The sequence below is a fragment of the Bos indicus x Bos taurus genome, chromosome 16, assembly GCF_003369695.1.
Source record: "Bos indicus x Bos taurus breed Angus x Brahman F1 hybrid chromosome 16, Bos_hybrid_MaternalHap_v2.0, whole genome shotgun sequence".
NCBI classification, from domain to species: domain Eukaryota; kingdom Metazoa; phylum Chordata; class Mammalia; order Artiodactyla; family Bovidae; genus Bos; species Bos indicus x Bos taurus.
In genome coordinates, this window is record NC_040091.1 from 75,503,222 (window position 1) to 75,522,889 (window position 19,668).

At 42.2% G+C, this 19,668-nt stretch overlaps 1 protein-coding gene across 1 annotated transcript in view; it reads left to right on the forward strand.

The window, feature by feature from the left end:
* Positions 1–19,668, forward strand: part of CRB1 (crumbs cell polarity complex component 1) — a 214,334-nt gene that overhangs the window by 56,586 nt on the left and 138,080 nt on the right. Inside the window, exon 2 of the mRNA XM_027565772.1 lies at positions 5,927–6,508. Coding sequence (XP_027421573.1) covers positions 5,927–6,508 — 582 coding nt within the window. The remainder of the gene's footprint in view (positions 1–5,926; positions 6,509–19,668) is intronic.

Below are 19,668 nucleotides of genomic sequence, written 5' to 3' on the forward strand. Positions count from 1 at the left end.
ATTTATCATTGTTTTTTAGAGTATAATTGAAGTATAATTTAAAGTATAATTAAAAAATAACTCTCTACTGAGCACGTATGCATGCCCTATATGCTTACGTACATTCCATATAGTAGTTCTTATTAAAGCTGTTTGAAAGATCTTTCTTTATGTGCTAGGCTTTACAGCTTATTAGGATTTATTCTAGAGTGGTCCAACTGGGTCATTTCAATAAGTAACATTCTGCATCAGTATCTGAAAGTATTTTCACTCAGGCTTGTCAAGAGAAATAATTCCCTTTCCTGCTTGGAGTATACATCTGGCTCCTGGCATTGTTAGAAATGAATTGAAAATGAGGCTGGGGGGTGTCTCAGAATTCTGCATAGACACCCACTTAATTCTTCCACAAACCAGATTCAGCCCCACCCACATCACCCGTGTGTCTGAATCTGCCTTCGTGGGGGAAACACATGCAGTTTCCTAGGGTGAGAGAGAGAACAAGAGCATCTAACTGCTCTCAACCAGTTTCCCAAACAACCTTCCTTTTCTCAGCTCCACTTGCATGATCATTTCAGAAGTGCATGACACATGTAATTCCTGAACCTGTCGGGAATTCTGTGGCATCAGCTGGTTCCGGGCTCTCCCACTTCTGGCTTGGTGTCAGCTTTCTTTGGCTTCCTAAGTCTGGTACTTCTCACCCCCTGCAGTCCAGCTTCCAGTGTGTGTGTGTGTTTATGGCTGTCTACTCCCTCAACCTCTGTCCTGGCTCTTGAAAGTTTATGGTGATTTATTCCTTTCTGTATTATTTTAGGATTTGGGGTGGGTCTGATTTATTGAGGTATAATTTGCATACAGTATGAGAAAACTCACCACTCTTAAGTGGCAAATGCATACAATTAGTAACTAGAAGCACACTCATGATATAGAATATGTCCATGAATATTTCTTTATGATCCTCTGCATTAAGGCCCTTCACCAGTTCCGTTCCCCAGTGACCACTGAACTGTGTCCAATGATATGATTACTTCTTCTCTAGAACATCATGAAAGTGGAATCATGCAGCACGCTGTCTTTGGTCTGGCTTCTTTCACTTAGCATAATACTCTGGAGATTCCTTCATGTTGTTCTGTGGATCAGTAATTCGCTGAGTAGTGGTCCAATATATGATATATTAAAATTTATTTACCAGTTGATGAACATTTAGCTCTTTCTGGTGTTGGTCATTATGAGTAAAATTGTTTTCTTTTTCAAGCAATTTTTTGTATGGGCGTTATGATTTCATTTCTCTTGGGGGAAATGCCTAGGTGTGGGATTGCTGGGTCATTTGGTAAATGTATGTTTAAATTTATAACACACTTCAAAAATGTTTTTCAAAATTCCTACACTATTTTGAATTTCCACTGGCAATGTATGTGATAAGTAACTGATATAGCAAAGTAGTCTTTTAAGTTACGGTGCCTTTCTGAAGACAAAAGAGGATTTTTTGAAAATATATTGGGATCAAACCAACAGCACGATGTAGCTATTCTGAATTTCTATGAACATAAGAACATTGCTTCAGAATATAAAAGTGAAAATTGTCAGAACGAAAAGGAGAAATAGAGAAAATTTATAATCACTATGAAAATGGAAAGAAAGTGAAAGTCACTCAGTCGTATCCAACTCTTCGCAACCCCATGGCCTATACAGTCCATGGAATTCTCCAGGCCAGAATACTGGAGTGGGTAGCCTTTCCCTTCTCCAAGGGATCTTCCCAACCTAGACATTGAACTCAGGTCTCCTGCATTGCAGGCGGATTGTTTACCAGCTGAGGCACCAGGGAAGCCCAATATCTAATCACTATGGGAGGTTTTAATGCATCAACCTCAGCAGAGAGAAAAAGTAGAAAACAGTGAATAATGCTATAGAAGATCTAAATAACAGTTAACAAACTTGATCTAATTAATTCTTTCAGATTTTTAATATGGCAAAGAATAACTCACAATGGAAATTAGAAAACATTTTAATATAATAAAAAGCAATTGTGAGAAACACAGCAAAGCTGTACTTTTAAAGAAAAAATTATCTTATTAATAAATTAGAAGAAATCCAAAAAAGTAAATTGCAAGTTAAAAAGAAAGTAAAATTAAGGGGGGAAAAAAAAAAGGTAAAAGTAGAAATCTGTAGGACAGAAAACCAAGAAACCAAGATAGTATAGACAAACTACAAAATCAAAGTTCATTATTTGAAAGATGAATACAATTATTAACACACAGACAAGAAAGATCAGTTATAATAAAGGGGGCGTGAAGGAGAGTTTTGTTTTCTCCAGGTGCCCATTAGCACTTGGTATTGTCAATCTTTGTCATTTAGTCATTTGAGTGGGCGAGCAGCTATGCATGTGCTCAGTCCTGTCCACCTCTTTGAGACCCCATGGACTGTAGCCCGCCAGGCTCCTCTGTCCAGGGAAACTTCCAGGCAAGAACACTGGAGTGGGTTGCTATTTCCTTCTCCATTGAGTCGCCATACTGTTTTAAGCCATACAGGCTTTCCTGATGGCCCAGATGGTAAAGAATCTGCACGCAGGGCAGGAAACCTGGGTTCAGTCCCTGGGTCGAGAAGATCCCCTGGAGAAGGGAATGACAACCCACTCCAGTATTCTTGCCTGGAAGTTTCCATGGACAGAGGAGCCTGGCAGGGTCCACGGGGCTGCGAAGAATCAGACACGGCTGAGCAACTATCACTTTCACTAGGCTTTTCATGGGGTTTAGAAGCAGCAGAAGTAAACACTTAGGTGGATATCACCATGGTTAAGCAGGAAACTCCACCCAGAAGGATCCTAACTTCTAAAATAATGCAGGAAAATGAAATGAACTTTGGAATCAGACAAATCAGAGGTTCAAATCCCCCTTCTCTATGACCCTGTAAAAATAGCTCATTCCCTATAAAACTCAGTTTTCCATCTGTAAAATGCTTTGCACAAATGCTGTTAGAAGTTTACTTTTAAAATTGCACCGTAAGGGCCTAAGATATAAATGCTAATTTCCTTTTGCTATGTGTTTTTCTATACAAATGCTTCAATTAATGGCTTAAATGAAAATACTTCATTTTTAGACTTTTTTTTTGATGTGGACCATTTTTAAAGTCTTTATTGAATTTGTTACAATATTGCTTCTGTTTTTCTTTTTTTTTTTTTTTAATGTTTTTTGGTTGTGAAGCGTGTGGGATCTCAGCTCCCTGACCAGGGATTGAACCCACACCCTCTGCATTAGAAGGCTGTTTTAACTGCTGGACTACCAGGGAAGTTCCAAGATACTTGATTTTTTTGTGCTCCAATTAAACTTTATTTATAAGACAGATGGCAGGTCAGATTTGACTCACAGGCTACAATTTGCTAATGCTTGCCCTAGAGTTTACAATATACATCTTTGACTTATCACAGTATGCCTGTAAATAATACTGTACCTCTTCAAAGTATCTCTTAGGAACTATGCTACAGTTCACTTTCACTTTTTTCCTCTCTTACTTTCCACTGTTATTCCAAGATACTTGATTTCTGAAGGAAGGGGAAAACCATCATTATTACCACTAACAAAATGCAACAAAACAAAGCAAGATTGAAAACGTAATTTCATCATATGCCTAGGACGGTGTGAGTTCAGAGAGCAGAGTTGCAATATTTATTTCTCCTTTTTTTTTAGTTTGGACACAGGAACTCTAAGTACTATACATGTTAGAACTTTTGAATATCTCTTCATTTTCCTCCCTATCCTCTGCCCTCTGCCCCCTTCTCAGACCTCTGCCTTCCCATACTTTCATGCTTTTCATACGATTGGCAGAGCAATGCCCATATCTCTCATGCTTTTTCTTTTTTTCTTCTGAAAATAATGCCATTCCTTCACTTGCATTCATTTAAAAAGACATCTCAGATATATGTATACTTATGGCAACCCACTCCAGTATTCTTGCCTGGAGAATCCCACGGACAGAGGAATCTGGCAGGCTATAGTCCATGGGGTCTCAAGAGTCGGACACGACTTAGTGACTAAACCACCACCACCACCATGGTTGATTCACATTATTGTACAGCAAAAGCCAACACAGCATTGCAAACCAACTGTCATCCAATTATTAATAAATTAAAAGACATCTCCAGTACCTTTTCTCCAGTGAGGCTTTCCTGGCAGGCTTGCCCTGGACCCTGTGATCACACAGCACCCTTCCTCCCATGTTCTGTTGTGACATCTCTCCACTCTATTCCAGTAGGTATGCACTGAGCAGATACTATATGACAGGTAATGTTACAAACCCAGAAAACACCAGAGACAAGGTCTTCCCCTTTCCTTAGTGGAGCTAGAACTGCAATGAGGAAAACAGAAAACAAACATGTGCACAGAGAAATAAGCACACTTCACATATATATGAGAAAGTAAAACATGATAAAGGTTTACAAAAGGGGTTCAGAGAAAGCTTTTCTCAGAAAGTGACATTGTGGCTAAGACATGAACAGCTAGAAGCCAGTCATACATTTGACGATGTGATTGGAAAGCCAGTGCTTGAAAAAAAACAACTATGGGAAAAGGATGATTGGTTGAGTTTTTCCACAGGGACTAGAAAAGGTCTGCTCTCAGATCAACCCTCCTGATAACACATAAGCATATGTTAACCTTCTGTGCACAGGCACTGGAGGGGAACTTTCAGCTGCCAGAAAGGCTCCAAGCAAGAGAACTGTGAAAACCCTCACTCTTGTGTGATGAACCAGTCAATCGCTAGCTTTCCATCTTCCCATCACAGTCTCGGTGACCAGACCACATTAAAGAGAACCAATTCTCCTTTTGCAGGAAGAGATTTACCACTTTTACATATTTCTCAAAGTTTTCATGCTACTTTCTTCTGACAGTAGTTGATTTATGTCTCCTAAGAGCAGACTATTCATTTCATAATTTTTAAAATTATAAGCCTAGACCATTACCCACTGTTATATTAGGGATATTGTGAGACTGGAAGTAAAAATAAGAGAATGGTGTACTAGATAAATCCATACACAAAGGATAGTGTTTTGGATCTGATGTGGTTGAGTTGCCAAATCAAACAGCTTCTCAATATACATAATTAAGAAGATAACAATGCTGTGATCATAATATGTGTAGATTCAGGGGAAAATTATACACATGTAGATATCCAGTGAATTTGGGAAAAAAATCACGGAAGTATTGCTTTCTTGCTGGTCATCATTCCAATGAGAATTTCAAAAATGTTTCCCTAGAACAGAGAAGCTTTCAGAAATTTGGAAGTCCATACACTTTACATTTGCTTCCTTTTGGTGGGACTTAACCTGTCATCTGTATGACGCACATAATATTTGTTGCTGGGACGATTATGAATAATATATGCAAAACACCTGACATGCTTGGTACACAGAGTAAACCTTCAGCAAATAGTTGGTGTTTAATTTTATATTTTCATTCTTCTATGCTTTTCTTTTTAGACCACACATGATGATTGTAATAAAGCAGTCATAAGCCAAAGTGTTGTGTTCATTCAAATATTAATTTCAGTTAGACAGTATATTCAGAGACAATTTTGTATCTCATCTCCCAGGATACCCCAAAATCCTCCATGAAAGAATGTGAATTTCAAAATTTAGGGTTTATGGGGCAATTTAACAATTCACCCCATCCCTCAACAGCACTTCTACCTGAGAAAAGGAAAATGCAAGAGAAGCAAAGAATCTGAAGCCAGTCATTTTTGTTTCTTACTAGCAGCTATATGAAAAAAAATGACAAATCATCATTATGACAGAGCTCATTATTAGACATCATTTGACAAATTCATTGCTAGAATGCAGTCAAGTTTGCATTCTATTAATGAGTTCATTTGAGGTGCATGAAGAGCGGAAGTAAGGACGTTCTTTAATTTTATCATCCACCATTTGTTTGCATGCTTCATCTGATGTTTTTCCTTGCAGGTTCCTTTTGCAATAAAAATGACACCAAGTGCCTCTCCGATTCTTGCCAAAAGAATTCTACGTGCAAGGATTTCTCAAAAGACAAGAGTTGCCGTTGTTCAGACACAGCCGTTCACGGGGACAAAGACTGTGGGGAGGAGGAGGACCCCTGCCTCTCCAGCCCCTGTCCTGGACACGCCACGTGCGCCCGCGTCCCGGGGGAGAGGCGCTCTCGGTGCAGATGTCCTCCCGGGCACAGCGGGGCCGGCTGCGACACCGCCGCTGGCCCCTGCGGGCCCCGCTCCTGCCTGCACGGGGGCGTCTGCCACCAGGACCCCGGGCCCCCTGTGTGCGTCTGCCCCGCTGGCTATGCGGGAAGGTTCTGCGAGCTGGACCTCGACGAGTGCGCGTCCAGCCCCTGCCTGCACGGCGCCGTGTGCCAGGACAGAGGCGACGGCTACTCCTGCTTCTGTGTCCCGGGCTATCAAGGCCGGCACTGCGACGTGGAAGTGGACGAGTGTGTGTCGGAGCCCTGCCGGAACGCGGCCACGTGCCTCAATGAAATCGGACGGTACACCTGCCTCTGCCCGCGCGGGTTCTCTGGTAAGTGGGGGTCCAGTCCGGGGCGGGGAACCTAGCCCTCTGCTTAATGTGATGGAAGCAGAAGAGACCTTGAATGGCCCATCCAACTGCTTCTGAACATGGCCTTGACAGGAGCTCATCAGCAGATAGGGGGCCTCCTAAACTACTCAAAATCCACCCAGCTTGAGCGTTTGTCGCTGTTGTTATTGTAGATGCAGTCTAGACTTAAAGGGCGTCTGGGACCTGGGCTTCGGGGTCAAGGCAGTCCAGTCTCCCCATCAGAGCAGACGCCCTTCCTCCCAGGGGCGTGGGGCGGCCTGGTGGGGGCTGGCCACGGATGGACGCAGGGTGTCGGAGTGTGATAAACACACCAAGGACAGCAAGGCTGACGGAGAATGGCCTTTGAGATAAGTCATGATTTTATTATTTTAAAAAGCCACTTCTTGCTGAATCTCATGGAAACAGCAAATAATAAACCCATATATCTATTCACAAAGTTTCTGCTGATGTTGATTTAGTAACAGTAACAAGTAGCTCATTCATTATAAGGCTCCTGCCTGCTCAGTCACTCAATCCTGTCCAACTCTTTGTGACCCCGTGGACTGTAGCCCACCAGGTTCCTCTGTCCGTGGGATTCTCCAGGCAAGAATACTGGAGTGGGTTGCCATTTCCTTCTCCAGGAGATCTTCCCCACCCAGGGATTGAACCCAGGTCTCCTGCATTGCAGGCTGATTCTTTTTCATCTGAGCCGCCAGGGAAACACAGGAATACTGCAGTCCCCTTCTGCAGGGGGTCTTCCCCACCTGGGGATGCACCCGGGTCTCCACATTGCAGGTGGCTTCTTCACCATCGGAGCCACCAAGTAACTATGATTAGTTATTACTTCCATAGTAGTTTGCGTCTCTATTAAAGAACTCCCTATATTCTGTCCTCTTCTTCAGATTATCTGTGTTTTTGTCTCCTCCCACTAAAGTGTTAGTTCTGAAAGAACAGAAGTCATGTTTTCTGTTTATTCTTCAATTCATCAATGCTTTGGGAGTATTTATTATACTAAGTTAGTGAATTAAAAAGAGGAGTACTCAGCACAGTGAATCATGGTGAAATAATAAACTGTTAGTGAATTGTTCTAATTAATTCTTCCTTGTTTCTGGGTACTCTTCCTAGTAACAAAACTGGTGTAAATAGATATTAAACTAGATTTTACTTTCTCTATTACTTTATGCATACTTTACGATGGTAGAACACGTGTCCCATGGAAAATTATTTTGTTCAGTATCTTTAAATTATCTAATATGCTAAAAATTACAGGCATACTAAAGTAGCTCATAAAACAGTACTACCTCATGAAAAACCCTTTGTTCATATTCCATATTATCATGTCCATTCTTTTGAGTTACAGCAATTGAATTTCAATTATTAAAATTTTTAATTTTTTATTGAGGTAACTGACTTATAACACTACATGTTTCAGGCACACAGCATTATATTTCCACTTTTGTATACACTACAGTGTGCTCACCATCAAAATCAATTCTATTAGTGTTTGAATAAAAATGAGAAGTAAATTTTTATAGGACTGCTTTTGGGATTGCATCCGTTTATAAAGTCGCATTGGAAAACCACCTGTTTCCTGCTCCTAGTACAATATCATGAATGGTGACTGAAAAGAACAGACATAAAGGCAAATGTTTCAGCCATATAAATTAGTTTTCTACAACAGCCTTATAATTGCAAAAACATAGCTTGAAAAATTATGTTTTACAGTGTATGTGTTTTTTTTTTTTTTACTTTTACATTTTAATTGAATTGTAAGGTTTCCTTTAAGTGGTCTAAATTTGGCATAAAAGATGTCAAGGATGTATCCCAAATGTGAAATGCCTCTTGTGGTCTTTCCTCTGTGCACCTCTGTGTCCTCGTCTCCTCTTCTTACGGGGACACCAGTCTGACTGGAGTAGGGGCCACCTTAACAGCCTCACCTTAGTGACATGCTCTTAGTTCAAGTGTTTGCAGTGGATCATTCTGAAATTGACATCTTCCTTAGAATTAGCCCGGTTGACTAATAAACTTTTTTCATGTTAAAAATGCCTACAGTATGAGATAAATAGAGCGATGAGAGGGCAGGGGGAATGCCAGTTGGATGCATGATGAAGCGAAGCAGTATAGGAAAATACCTTGGTTCCTCAAGTGAAATAGATCTTTGATATAAAAATAATCTTTGGGGAAATAAGAAAAAGCACTGTAATAAATGTATTTATTGATTGTAAGATGCATCTCATTTCACAAACAAAAATGTATGAAAATTTATTTTTTTTATTCAAGAAAATGTCTTAGTATGTGGAGATTAGTTAATACATGGAGACTAGTTAGTACATGGAGACTAGTTAGAAAGCATTGCAATACCAGGTGTAAGACATTAGGACCAGTCTGGATGAGGGACTAAAGGCAGGTAAGGGAAGAACAGGTGTTCACATCATTAGGAAGAAGACTTGCTGATATTATCACAGCCAGAATATTTTCAAACTTATTTTACCCACAAAAAACTTGAAATCTCTAATATGAAAATGAGAATGCATTAAATATTCAATTGCCATTTCCAGCTTAATGAATTTGTAATCTGTTTCAGTGGTTCTCAAATCTTAGCATGTAACAGACTCACCTGGAGAGTTTAATAAAATACAGCTTCCAGCTCAATAGATCCGAGGTGAGGTCTAAGAGCATGCATTTATAACAAGCCCCTACGTGGTGCTGCTGCTGCTGGTTTGGGGACCACACTTTGAGAGAACACTGATGTAAACAGTTAAATGGGTTGTCACATGACATCTTTGATTCTTATTTTGCAAAGCCTGTAAGACAAGGATCAACCCAAAGTAGTTATACATGCATTTGTATATATTTATATTTTATTTTTTATATAGGGCTTCCCTAGTGACTCAGACAGTAAAGAATTGGCCTGCAATGTGTGAGACCCGGGTTTGATCCCTGAGTTGGGGAGATCCCCTGGAGAAGGAAATGGCTACCCACTCCAGTATTCTTGCCTGCAGAATCCCATGGACTGAGGAGCCTGGCGGGCTATAGTCCATGATGTTGCAAAGAGTTGGACACAGCTAACACACACACACTTATATATTTATTTTTATATGTACTGCATATGTATATGCATGTATATAGTAATTTTTTTTTACTAGAAAAAGTTCCAGATAAATGATATGGGTAAAAATAAAAATTTGAGTTCATTCAATCATTAGTGAGTGACTTTGGAGTTTTTTTTAATTTGTGTCCAAGTATAATTTACACTATTATGTTAGTTTCAGGTGTATAGCAAAGTGACCCGTCTTTTGGATGATCATTTTCAGATTCTTTTCAATTCATTATAGGTGATTAGAAGATAGTGAATATAGTTCCCTGTTGTATATAGTAGGTCTCGGTTGTTTTTCTCTTTTATATGTAGTTTTGAGCATCTGTTAATCCCAAACTTGTTGCAGAGTTTTGAGCAGAGGACTGAAAATGTTCGACTTGCATTTTAACAAAATCGCTCTGCTCCTTGTGCTGAGGATACACTGAAGGGAGAGGTTAGGGTAGGATTAGAGTGCCAGTGAAGGGTGATATAATAATCCAAGCAAGTGGACTATTATTTAAGAGGAAAGAGTGAAAGAGAAGTATCACATTTTAACGCCACCACCTTGTTTCCTTTAAATTTTAGGACAGAAATGAACACTGAAGGGTCATGAATGATGCAAACAAGAGAGAGCACGCGTTCCCTGGCCTGCTCTCTTCTGCCCTCTGGTGGGAAATCCAGATTATTCGGCACGGGTCTGCCCTTCACAATAGTTGTAGCCACAGGGAAGGCCCCCTTAGAGGCTGGCGGATAAACCATGTTATCATGCAGCTTCTTTCTGCACACCTGAAACTTACTCTACTTCTCCACATCACATGATATAGATGCTACTTACTTAAAATCTATAAGACTATAAGACCTTCTCTCTCTCTCTTTTTTTTTTTTGATAATTCTTCATGTTCTTCTCTAAGCTTTTTCCAATAGTCCTCAAAAGGTAGCCAGCTCTGACACTGCCATTACAGTGGCATTTATCAAAGGCATAATTTGAATTTCAGTCAATGTGGAGATTCTCACCTAGGCTTGATGTTCCATCTGTTCTTAATGTATTTTTGTTCAGGTAAATCACTTTGAAGCTATGGTGAATCAAATGTGTGATTGAATGGTCATGAAAATAATTTGGGGAACATAAAAGTATTATGTAAAATATGATCTTATTTCATGGAAAATATTTTTATTACCATTACTATTGAAAGTTTTTTGTTGAAAGTGTAATCCTATTTGCAAAATTAAGACATGAAACTTAATGAACTTATATCCATTACCAGGAATAATTTTCATAGATAGTCCATATTTATATAAATATATGAGGCACCAGTTTAAAGAACACTTAAGTATTGATTCTGGAGTACCTACCTAGATACCTCAAATTTTACTCACCATATAATACACCCATAAGAATTATCTTTCAAATTCCAAAGGCAAATAATGTGTAACAGCCTAAAGAGAAATTCTGAATTTCACAGCCTATATCTTTATTTTATCAAAGGAAAATGGTAGTTTTCCTATACGCTCTTAATTGTGAAATTGACGAATTTTTGGTGGGGTCATGCAAAGGCAGTTAAATACTGCTCAGGGCTTTGCTCAGGAACAGAACCATTTGAAATAGTTTTCATGAGAAATGCAGTTTCTTGCTGTTGACAAATGTTTGTTGAATGAGAGCACAGAGTAACAAATGCTATTTGCTCAGAAAATATTCATCACAGTTTTGCAAGCACTGGACACTGTGCCAGACCATGGAGACCTAAAGATGGCTAAGACAGAATTTATCCCTGACAAAATGCTCACAGCCTATTCAGGGAGAAAGCGTGTGAACAAAAATTACAGTCTCTCTCTGAACAGAGTGCTGGGGAAGCAGGAAGAAAGATGCCACTCAGAGTCAGGGAACACTCTGGAGAAGAAGTGGTCCGTGAGCAGAGCAGGGTGCACCAGCTCCAGGATGTGGAGCTGAGACTCTTGTACTCTGGCTGCATTTATTATTGTTTTTGTGTGAGTCACAGCGAGCTGAGAACAAGGGGGAGGGCTGCGTCGGCGTTTTGGAAAGAGGTGGTGTCTCTCCCGTCCTGTTTGCTGCTGGTTGGCCTGTGGTCCAGCTGGCAGTGTGGACGGCGTGCTCCGTCCTGAACGCCTGCCCTCTCTGGCTCTCCTCTCAGTGCCTTGCAGCTGTGCACAGGTGCACGGGTCTGAGAGAGGAGGGTGCGGCCATACGGGTGCCAGTGTGCAACGTGGGGAACGGGACACAGGATTCCAGGCCGGGCTTGGACCTTCTCCAGCAGCGTGATGACGGTAAACAATGAGAGTCCTGAGTTTCCATTTCCTCACTTTAACAAATAAGCATCATGTTAACACCTAATGTCAGGGTCTTGGTGAGAATGAAATGATTTAGGGACAGTATTTCCATAAAATATTTAAGGCTGTGTGTGTGCTGGCTTCACTATTTTAACATCTTCAGTATTGCTGCTGCTACCAAAGCTGTTTACACAACCCTGACCAATGCCTTTTGCATTATATTTGAACTGCTTTCATTTTGAATAGATTAGAATCCTACTCAGGAATTGGTTAACTGAGGCGGTAGGCCCAAGACTCTATGAGTTTAAACTGGAATACTATGATGTGTCTAGGCAAGAATTTAATTTCTGAAACTGCTATATCATAAAATGAAGGAATTAAGGATTTGTTAATATTATTTCAATACTCAGGAATAACAATTATCAAGAAAGATAATTGTTACAATTACAAGATTATCATTACAGAAGGCTGAAATGTATAATGTTGGCATCACTGATTACCCATAAAGCCTTTGACTGTGTGGGTCACAAAAAATTCTGGAAAATTCTTGAAGAGGTGGGAATACCAGACCAGCTTACCTGTCTCCTGAGAAACCTGTATGCAGGTCAAGAAGCAACAGTTAGAACCGAACATGGAACAATGGACTGGTTCAAAATTGGGAAAGGAGTACGTCAAGTTTGTATATTCTCACCTGCTTATTTAACTTCTATGCAGAGTACATCATGCAAAATGCTGGGCTGGATGAAGCACAAGCTGGAATCAAGATTGCCAGGAGAAATATCAGTAACCTCAGATATGCAGATGACACCACCCTAACGGTGGAAAGTGAGGAACTAAAGAGTCTCTTGATGAAAATGAAAGAGTGAAAAAGCTGGCTTGAAACACAACATTCAAAAAGCTAAGATCATGGCAGATCATGGCATCTGGTCCCATTACTTCATGGCAAATAGATGGGGAAACAGTGGAAACAGTGGTAGACTTTATTTTCTTGGACTCCAAAACCACTGTGGACAGTAACTGCAGCCATGAAATTAAAAGATGCTTGCTCCTTGGAAGAAAAGCTGTGACAAGCCTAGGCAGCATATTAAAAAGCAGAGACACCACTTTATTGTTTTTCTGGTAGTTATTTGTATGGATGTGAAAGTTGGATCATTAAGAAAGCTGAGTGCCAAAGAATTGATGCTTTTGAACTGTGGTGCTGGAGAAGACTCTTGAGAGTCCCTTGGACTGCAAGGAGATCCAACCAGTCAATCCTAAAGGAAATCAGCCCTGAATATTCATTAGAAGGACTGATGCTAAAGCTGAAGCTCCAATACTTTGGCCACCTGATGCAAAGAGCCAACTCAGTGGAAAAGACTCTGATGCCAGGAAAGATTGAGGGCAGGAGGAGAAGGGGGTGACTGGATGAGATGGTTGGATGGTGTCATGGACTCAATAGACAAACTCCAGGAGATACGGAAGGACAGGGAACCTGGCATGCTGCAGTCCATGGGGTCACAAAGAGTCGGACATGACTTAACAACTGACAACAGCAACAGATAATAATACATAATAATAATATGTAATAAGTAAATATGATTAAAATAATAAAAGAATACATCTATTTTCATGTTTTATCAGGGTTAAATTCATTACTGATAATGACTTTGGTTTCATATAAGATAAGAATGAAAACCTCTGCAACTAAAATAATACACAACACCAAGGCACTGCTTATTGTCCGTGGTGGCTTCTAGAAGTTAAAAATGTGAGGCGGCACAGAGCAGTCTCCAAACTGATGAAACTCAATTGTCTTTCAGAGACGAGTCTTAAGCTTGTAAAGTCTACATTAAGCAAATGCTTTTTTAGAAAGTGTGTTAATACATTTTGGTATCCTTAGAAAAGGTGTGTCTAAATGCACAAGCCAGAAATCTTATTGGATAAAAATTCAAAATGCTCCCATTGAAAATAAAAGTCCCAATTCTAATTTCTCACGTTTGTGTGTGTTAAGTTGCTTCAGTTGTGTCTGACTCTTTGCCATCCTATGCACTGTAGCCCACCAGGCTCCTCTGTCCAAGGGATTCTCCAGGCAATAATACTGGAGTGGGTTACCATGCCCTCCTCCGGGGGATCTTCCTGACCCAAGGATTGAACGTGTATCTCTTTATGTCTCCTGCATTGGCAGGTGGGCTCTTTACCACTAGCGCCACCTGGGAAGCCCTTAATCTCTCATAATATCTTGTTAACTGTTATTATGGTAGCTTGACACTTTGAATCAGAGCAGGAAGTCACACAGACTTTTCATTGCTTCAGGAGGTTAAAAGATTATAAGTGACACATAGAAACCCAGGCCTCTATCGTAAACCCGTTGTTGTAATGGAAACGTGTGCTCTGTGCCTCTGCGCCGATACTGGCTGCAGATACGCTCTGATGGCTGTTGTAACTGATGTACTGTACATCACTCCTTCAGGAGTGTATGCCAGGAATGGCATACATGATTCTTACTCAAGAGCAAATTGTGCACAGAGCCCTGTTAGTTATTGAGTATATTGGGTGAGCAGCGGGTTTTACAAGGAAGGAGAACAGCTGTGTGCAGTCGAGAGGTGTGAGAGATGGTGGGCTGCGAGACCATCCTTGCAGGTAGCTCCAACAGTGTCCATATCTTTTATCTTTTAGATATCCATATCTTTTAGAAGCTTCTGTAGCATTCCAAGACAACATGCTTTTTCCTGGAAACAAGGAAGAAACTATTTTTAAAAATTAACATGGACAATGGTAAAAGCATATCTGTCTTTTATAAAGATCACTCCTAGAAAAGAAATGTAGAGAGAGATTTGGAAGAGAGAAGCCAGCAGTCAGACAGGATGAGAGATGGTGAACAGGGTCTGGGCAAGTTTACAGCGATGCGGATGGCACCATTTCTAGGAGAGGAATGACGGGATTTGATGGCTAATTAGGGCATGGGAAATAGCGAGGAAGATCGTGGTAATTCCTGGAAAACTGGCTTGAGTGACCTGGATGATAACCCTATTCTCCGGCAGGGGTGGAAGAGAGGGTGGACGGAGGAGAGAGAGTTGATATTTGGAATTGCTAAATGATGCCTGTGAGATAGTTGGTGAGACATCCTGGAGATGGTTGGATTCAGAAGGGCAATCTGGCTCAAGTTACAGATCAAAATCGAAGAGTTTCTGAGAAAATGTTAAAGGGAAAAACTGCTTCCTGGTTTCCCTGAGAATGGTCACGTGCCCCCATAGTCTTTTCTCAAATGCAAATAAGTAAAACATTTTTTATTTTTTTCCAATGCACCTTTAATTTGTTGGCCTTTGCTAGAACTTGGCATTTTTTGGGTGGAAGCACTTTCCACACAGCCCTTATTAAAGGGTTTCTTCCTCTCTCCTTGAGTCTGGGGCCAAGAGGGAAGTTGACTTTCTCAGCCCACTGCTCCTGGAAGACCATCATTTAGTTCATGACTCTATTGTCTTCCTCGTAAGCTGTTCCTTTCCTAATCCTGACTCTGCCACTTTGTAGCTTTTTGATCTTGTTTAAATTCTTAACTTCTCTGGGCTGCAGTTTCATCCTTAATAAAATGGGCATCATAGTAGTACCTCACGGATAATTTTTTGACAAACAAAATCAGATCATGCGCATGAAAAGCTTAGCACAGTATCTGGTGTGAAATAAACTCAGTGAATGCCAGCTGTTACCATTAATAACAGGCAAGGATCTTTGTCTTCAAAGCAGTTATGGGATATAAGCAAGTAACAAGTAAAATATAACAGTGGACGGTCTGTGGAAACCAGGAGGCTGGAAAGAGTAAGGAAAATGAGCAAGACTTCACTAAGGATGGGACATTTAACAGAAGCCTTAAAGGATAATTTCATCAGGTAGATAGGCGGGAAAGAATTTTCCAGAAGAGGGAGACAGAGCAGTGTGTCTAAACTTGAGTGAGGGTAGAGGGACCTAGTGGGTTTGAGAAAAAGCAAATGGTTTCATAGGACTAGAACGTAGAGGGGTGATATAATTGTCATGGGAAAAGAACTTGGAAATATTACGAAGATGTTTTGGTACCAGAGTAAGTTTTTGGTTTATCTAAATCCAATTAGCAGCTATTGCAGAATTTTATGGACCAGGCTTTTAGAATTTCTTGAGCTTCTTCTTTTCGGTGACCCCTATCTCTATTCCAATATAACCATACAACAACACAACTTCAGGTCAGAGCCTGCCCTTGTTCAAAAGGTTTTACCACCCAAATTCTCACAACGAAATGGCTCCAAAATCACTGCAGATGGTGACTGCAGCCATGAAATTAAAAAACGCTTACTCCTTGGAAGGAAAGTTATGACCAACTTAGATAGCATATTCAAAAGCAGAGACATTACTTTGCCAACAAAGGTCCATCTAGTCAAGGCTATGGTTTTTCCTGTGGTCATGTATGGATGTGAGAGTTGGACTGTGAAGAAAGCTGAGCGCCAAAGAATTGATGGTTTTGAACTGTGGTGTTGGTGAAGACTCTTGGGAGTCCCTTGGACTGCAAGGAGATCCAACCGGTCCATTCTGAAGGAGATCAGTCCTGGGTGTTCTTTGGAGGGAATGATGCTAAAGCTGAAACTCCAGTACTTTGGCCACCTTATGCGAAGAGTTGACACACTGGAAAAGACCCTGATGCTGGGAGGGATTGGGGCAGGAGGAGAAGGGGATGACAGAGGATGAGATGGCTGGATGGCATCACCGACTTGATGGACGTGAGTTTGAGTGAACTCTGGGAGTTGGTGATGGACAGGGAGGCCTGGCGTGCTGCAGTTCATGGGGTCTCAAAGAGTCGGACATGACTGAGTGATTGAATTGAACTGAACTGAAACTTCTGTTTCCTTGCTTCTATTGAAATCTTACTTCAGCTCTAGCAGAATCTCCGTCTCCAGGCCTCTCTGCATTTGTGCCATCCGTCACTCTTTCTTTGTCTTGATGTCTCCCCAACCAGCCTGGGATTTATGCCAAGCTGTGCTGTGCGGTGCTCAGTCGCTCAGTCGTGTCTGACTCTTTGTGACCCCCATGGACTGTAGCCCACCAGGCCCCTCTGTCCATGGGATTCTCCAGGCAAGAATACCGGAGTGGGCTTCCATGCCCTCCTCCAGGGGATCTACCTGACCCAGAGATCGAATCTGTGTCTCTTACATCTCCTGCATTGGCAGGTGGGCATTGGCAGGTGGGCATTGGCAAGTGGGCATTGGCAGGTGGGCATTGGCAGGTGGGTTCCTCACCTCTAGGGCCACCGGGGAAGACTGGGCTTCCCGGGGAGCTGTTTTAATGATGAGCCTCTTTCCTTAACTTTCTTGCCCTTGACCTGCAATTAGTATTTTGCAACTTTCCAGACCTGGGAATCCCCATTGCCTGCTTTCTTTTATCCTGACTTAAGGGCTGTTGTGCCACCTCTGATATTAGCTGACTGTAGTTATGCATTTAGTATTGTTCTTGGTACACGCACGTGTGCTCAGGTGTGTCTGACTCTCTATAACCCCATGGACGGCAGCCCACCAGGCTTTTCTGTCCATGGGATTTTTCCAGGCAAGAATACTGAAGTAGGTTGCCATTTCCTACTCCAGGGGATCTTCCCAACTCAGGGATCAAACCCATGTCTCCTCCATTGGCAGGCGGTGCCACCTGGGAAGCTCCTAGTATTGTTCAGCAGGTATTTACATGTCACTTGTAGATTTTTAAAATCATATTTAATACAGTGGCTACTTCATGCTTTTCCAGTTTCTAGCTCCTGTTCTCTCAGCATCACATCTGTATTTAACTGAGTTGGAAGCTATCCCAGATTCCCTGGCAAATTTATCTTTGCTTCCAATTACTTTTCAAAATCTTTAAAAATTCTACCTACTTGGAGAAATCAAGGCAGGAACACTGGAAAGAACAAATGACTGGATCGTCCCTGCCCTACCCTGAGCGTTAGCTGTGTGCAGCCTCACTCGGAGGTGGAGAGCGCGTGCAGTCCTGGGCCGTCTGCCTGCAAACCCACGTTCCTCTACTCACCTGAGATGAGCGGCAGAGGAAAGGGGGAGAGAAGGAAAGAGAGAGCCACAGGGACATTTGTATAATTCTCTCACCCAGTGTTAGAAAGCAGTGATTATTTCGCTTACCAGAAAAAGCATTGGCAGTTTTTCAGGCTTGCACAAGCATTCTCCATAAAATCATTCACCTCCATATATTCAGGTTTCGTGTAGTTTTCTCTGTTTGCGCATTCTGTGGTGTGGCAGCCTGGGAATTACGGTGGCCTCATATGTCTTCAGAGTTCTAAAAGGAAAAACAGGACACTCATAACCTCTTTCCTGGGTCCCAGCATGTGTCTGGGGTCCCATCCAATCCCCAGGTCACCGAGGATGAGGGTGAGAAGTCTGGGGTTCTCCTCAACCTGCATTTCTGCTGTATCTTTGACCCTCAGTTTCTCTCCTTTAATCTGAAGGTTGGACCAAACCCTGAAGACTTCTGCTTGTTTGAATGTGCTCCTCCAATATTTTCTGTCCTAGGTCTGCATATCAATAGGGATTTGGTTAGGAAAAAAATTCGTTTGATGTATTTCAGATATGAGGAGTTTCATACAGGAATTAAAGGCTTGTATGCAGAACAGGCAATGCAGTTTGTAAGCCCTTAATTCCTAGATGAGGACAGGGATTGTGGTGATGGTTCCATAAACCAAAGGATGTCAGAGACTGGCAGCCAAGCCCCAGAAACAGGATGGAGGCCTGGAGTAGAGTCTTCCTCACACCCCTGCAAAGAGCCAGCCAGTCCCGACCACATCTCCATCTCAGATTTGGAAACTATGAGACAACAGATTCCTGCTTTTTAAGCCACTTGATTTCCAGTAGTTTGTTGTTGTTCAGCCGCTCAGTCGTCTCCGACTCTGCAAGTCCATAGACTGCAGCACATCGGGCTTCCCCGTCCTTCACCATCTCCCAGAGTTTGCTCAAGCTCCTGTCCTTAGAGTGGGTGATGCCGTCCGAACCAGGCCAGAATATTGGAGTGGGTTGCTATTCCCTTCTCCAGGGGATCTTCCCAACCCAGAGGTGGAACCCAGGTCTCCTGCACTGCAGGCAGATTCTTTACCATCTGAGCCTCCCAGGAAGCCCTGGCAAACTCATACAGGGCCCTTCTAGGCGCAAGGCCCTGAGTGACAGCAAAGGTCACATGCCATGAATTCCAGGAGACTGGCCCTGCTTGTCAGATGGCTGGGGCAGGGGGAGTCACAGAAATTCCTGGGAAAGATCTTCACCAAAGCACTGAAGTGGGGGTTCTTGAAAGCTCCCCAGAAGGTGCTGCAGCTCTGAAGGATCTCTGGGAAGTTCCCAGACACTCCATCCTGCAGCCGTAGGAACGAGTGGTCTCCAGGCTCTCCGGGGAGCTGCTGGGAAGCCCACCTGCCCCCGTGAGTCCTGGCTTCTCTCCCACCTCCCGAATCCCTAAGTGCCTCTCGTCAGCAAACTCAAACCGGGAACTGCATGGAGAAGGGAATCTGAGGGCACGTGTGTCCCAATGTCTCTCTGTTGCAGGGCAGGTGGTCTTGGGAAGGGGTGACCACAGCGCTGCGCAGACAGCAGACTTCCCAGTGCCCTTGGACTGACACTCTCTGCACTTGAAGTTTGGACGTCACTTTCCTTGGGTTCTAACAAGACCGCCTCCCCACCCCCCACCCCCCACCAGGCAAGGACGTCTTTTCACAAGGTATCGACGAGGTCGGGCAGAGGCAGGAGCAGCGCTGGCCCTCCTGTTGGCCTCAGGGCTATGAAGTGAGATCTCTCTGAAGTGG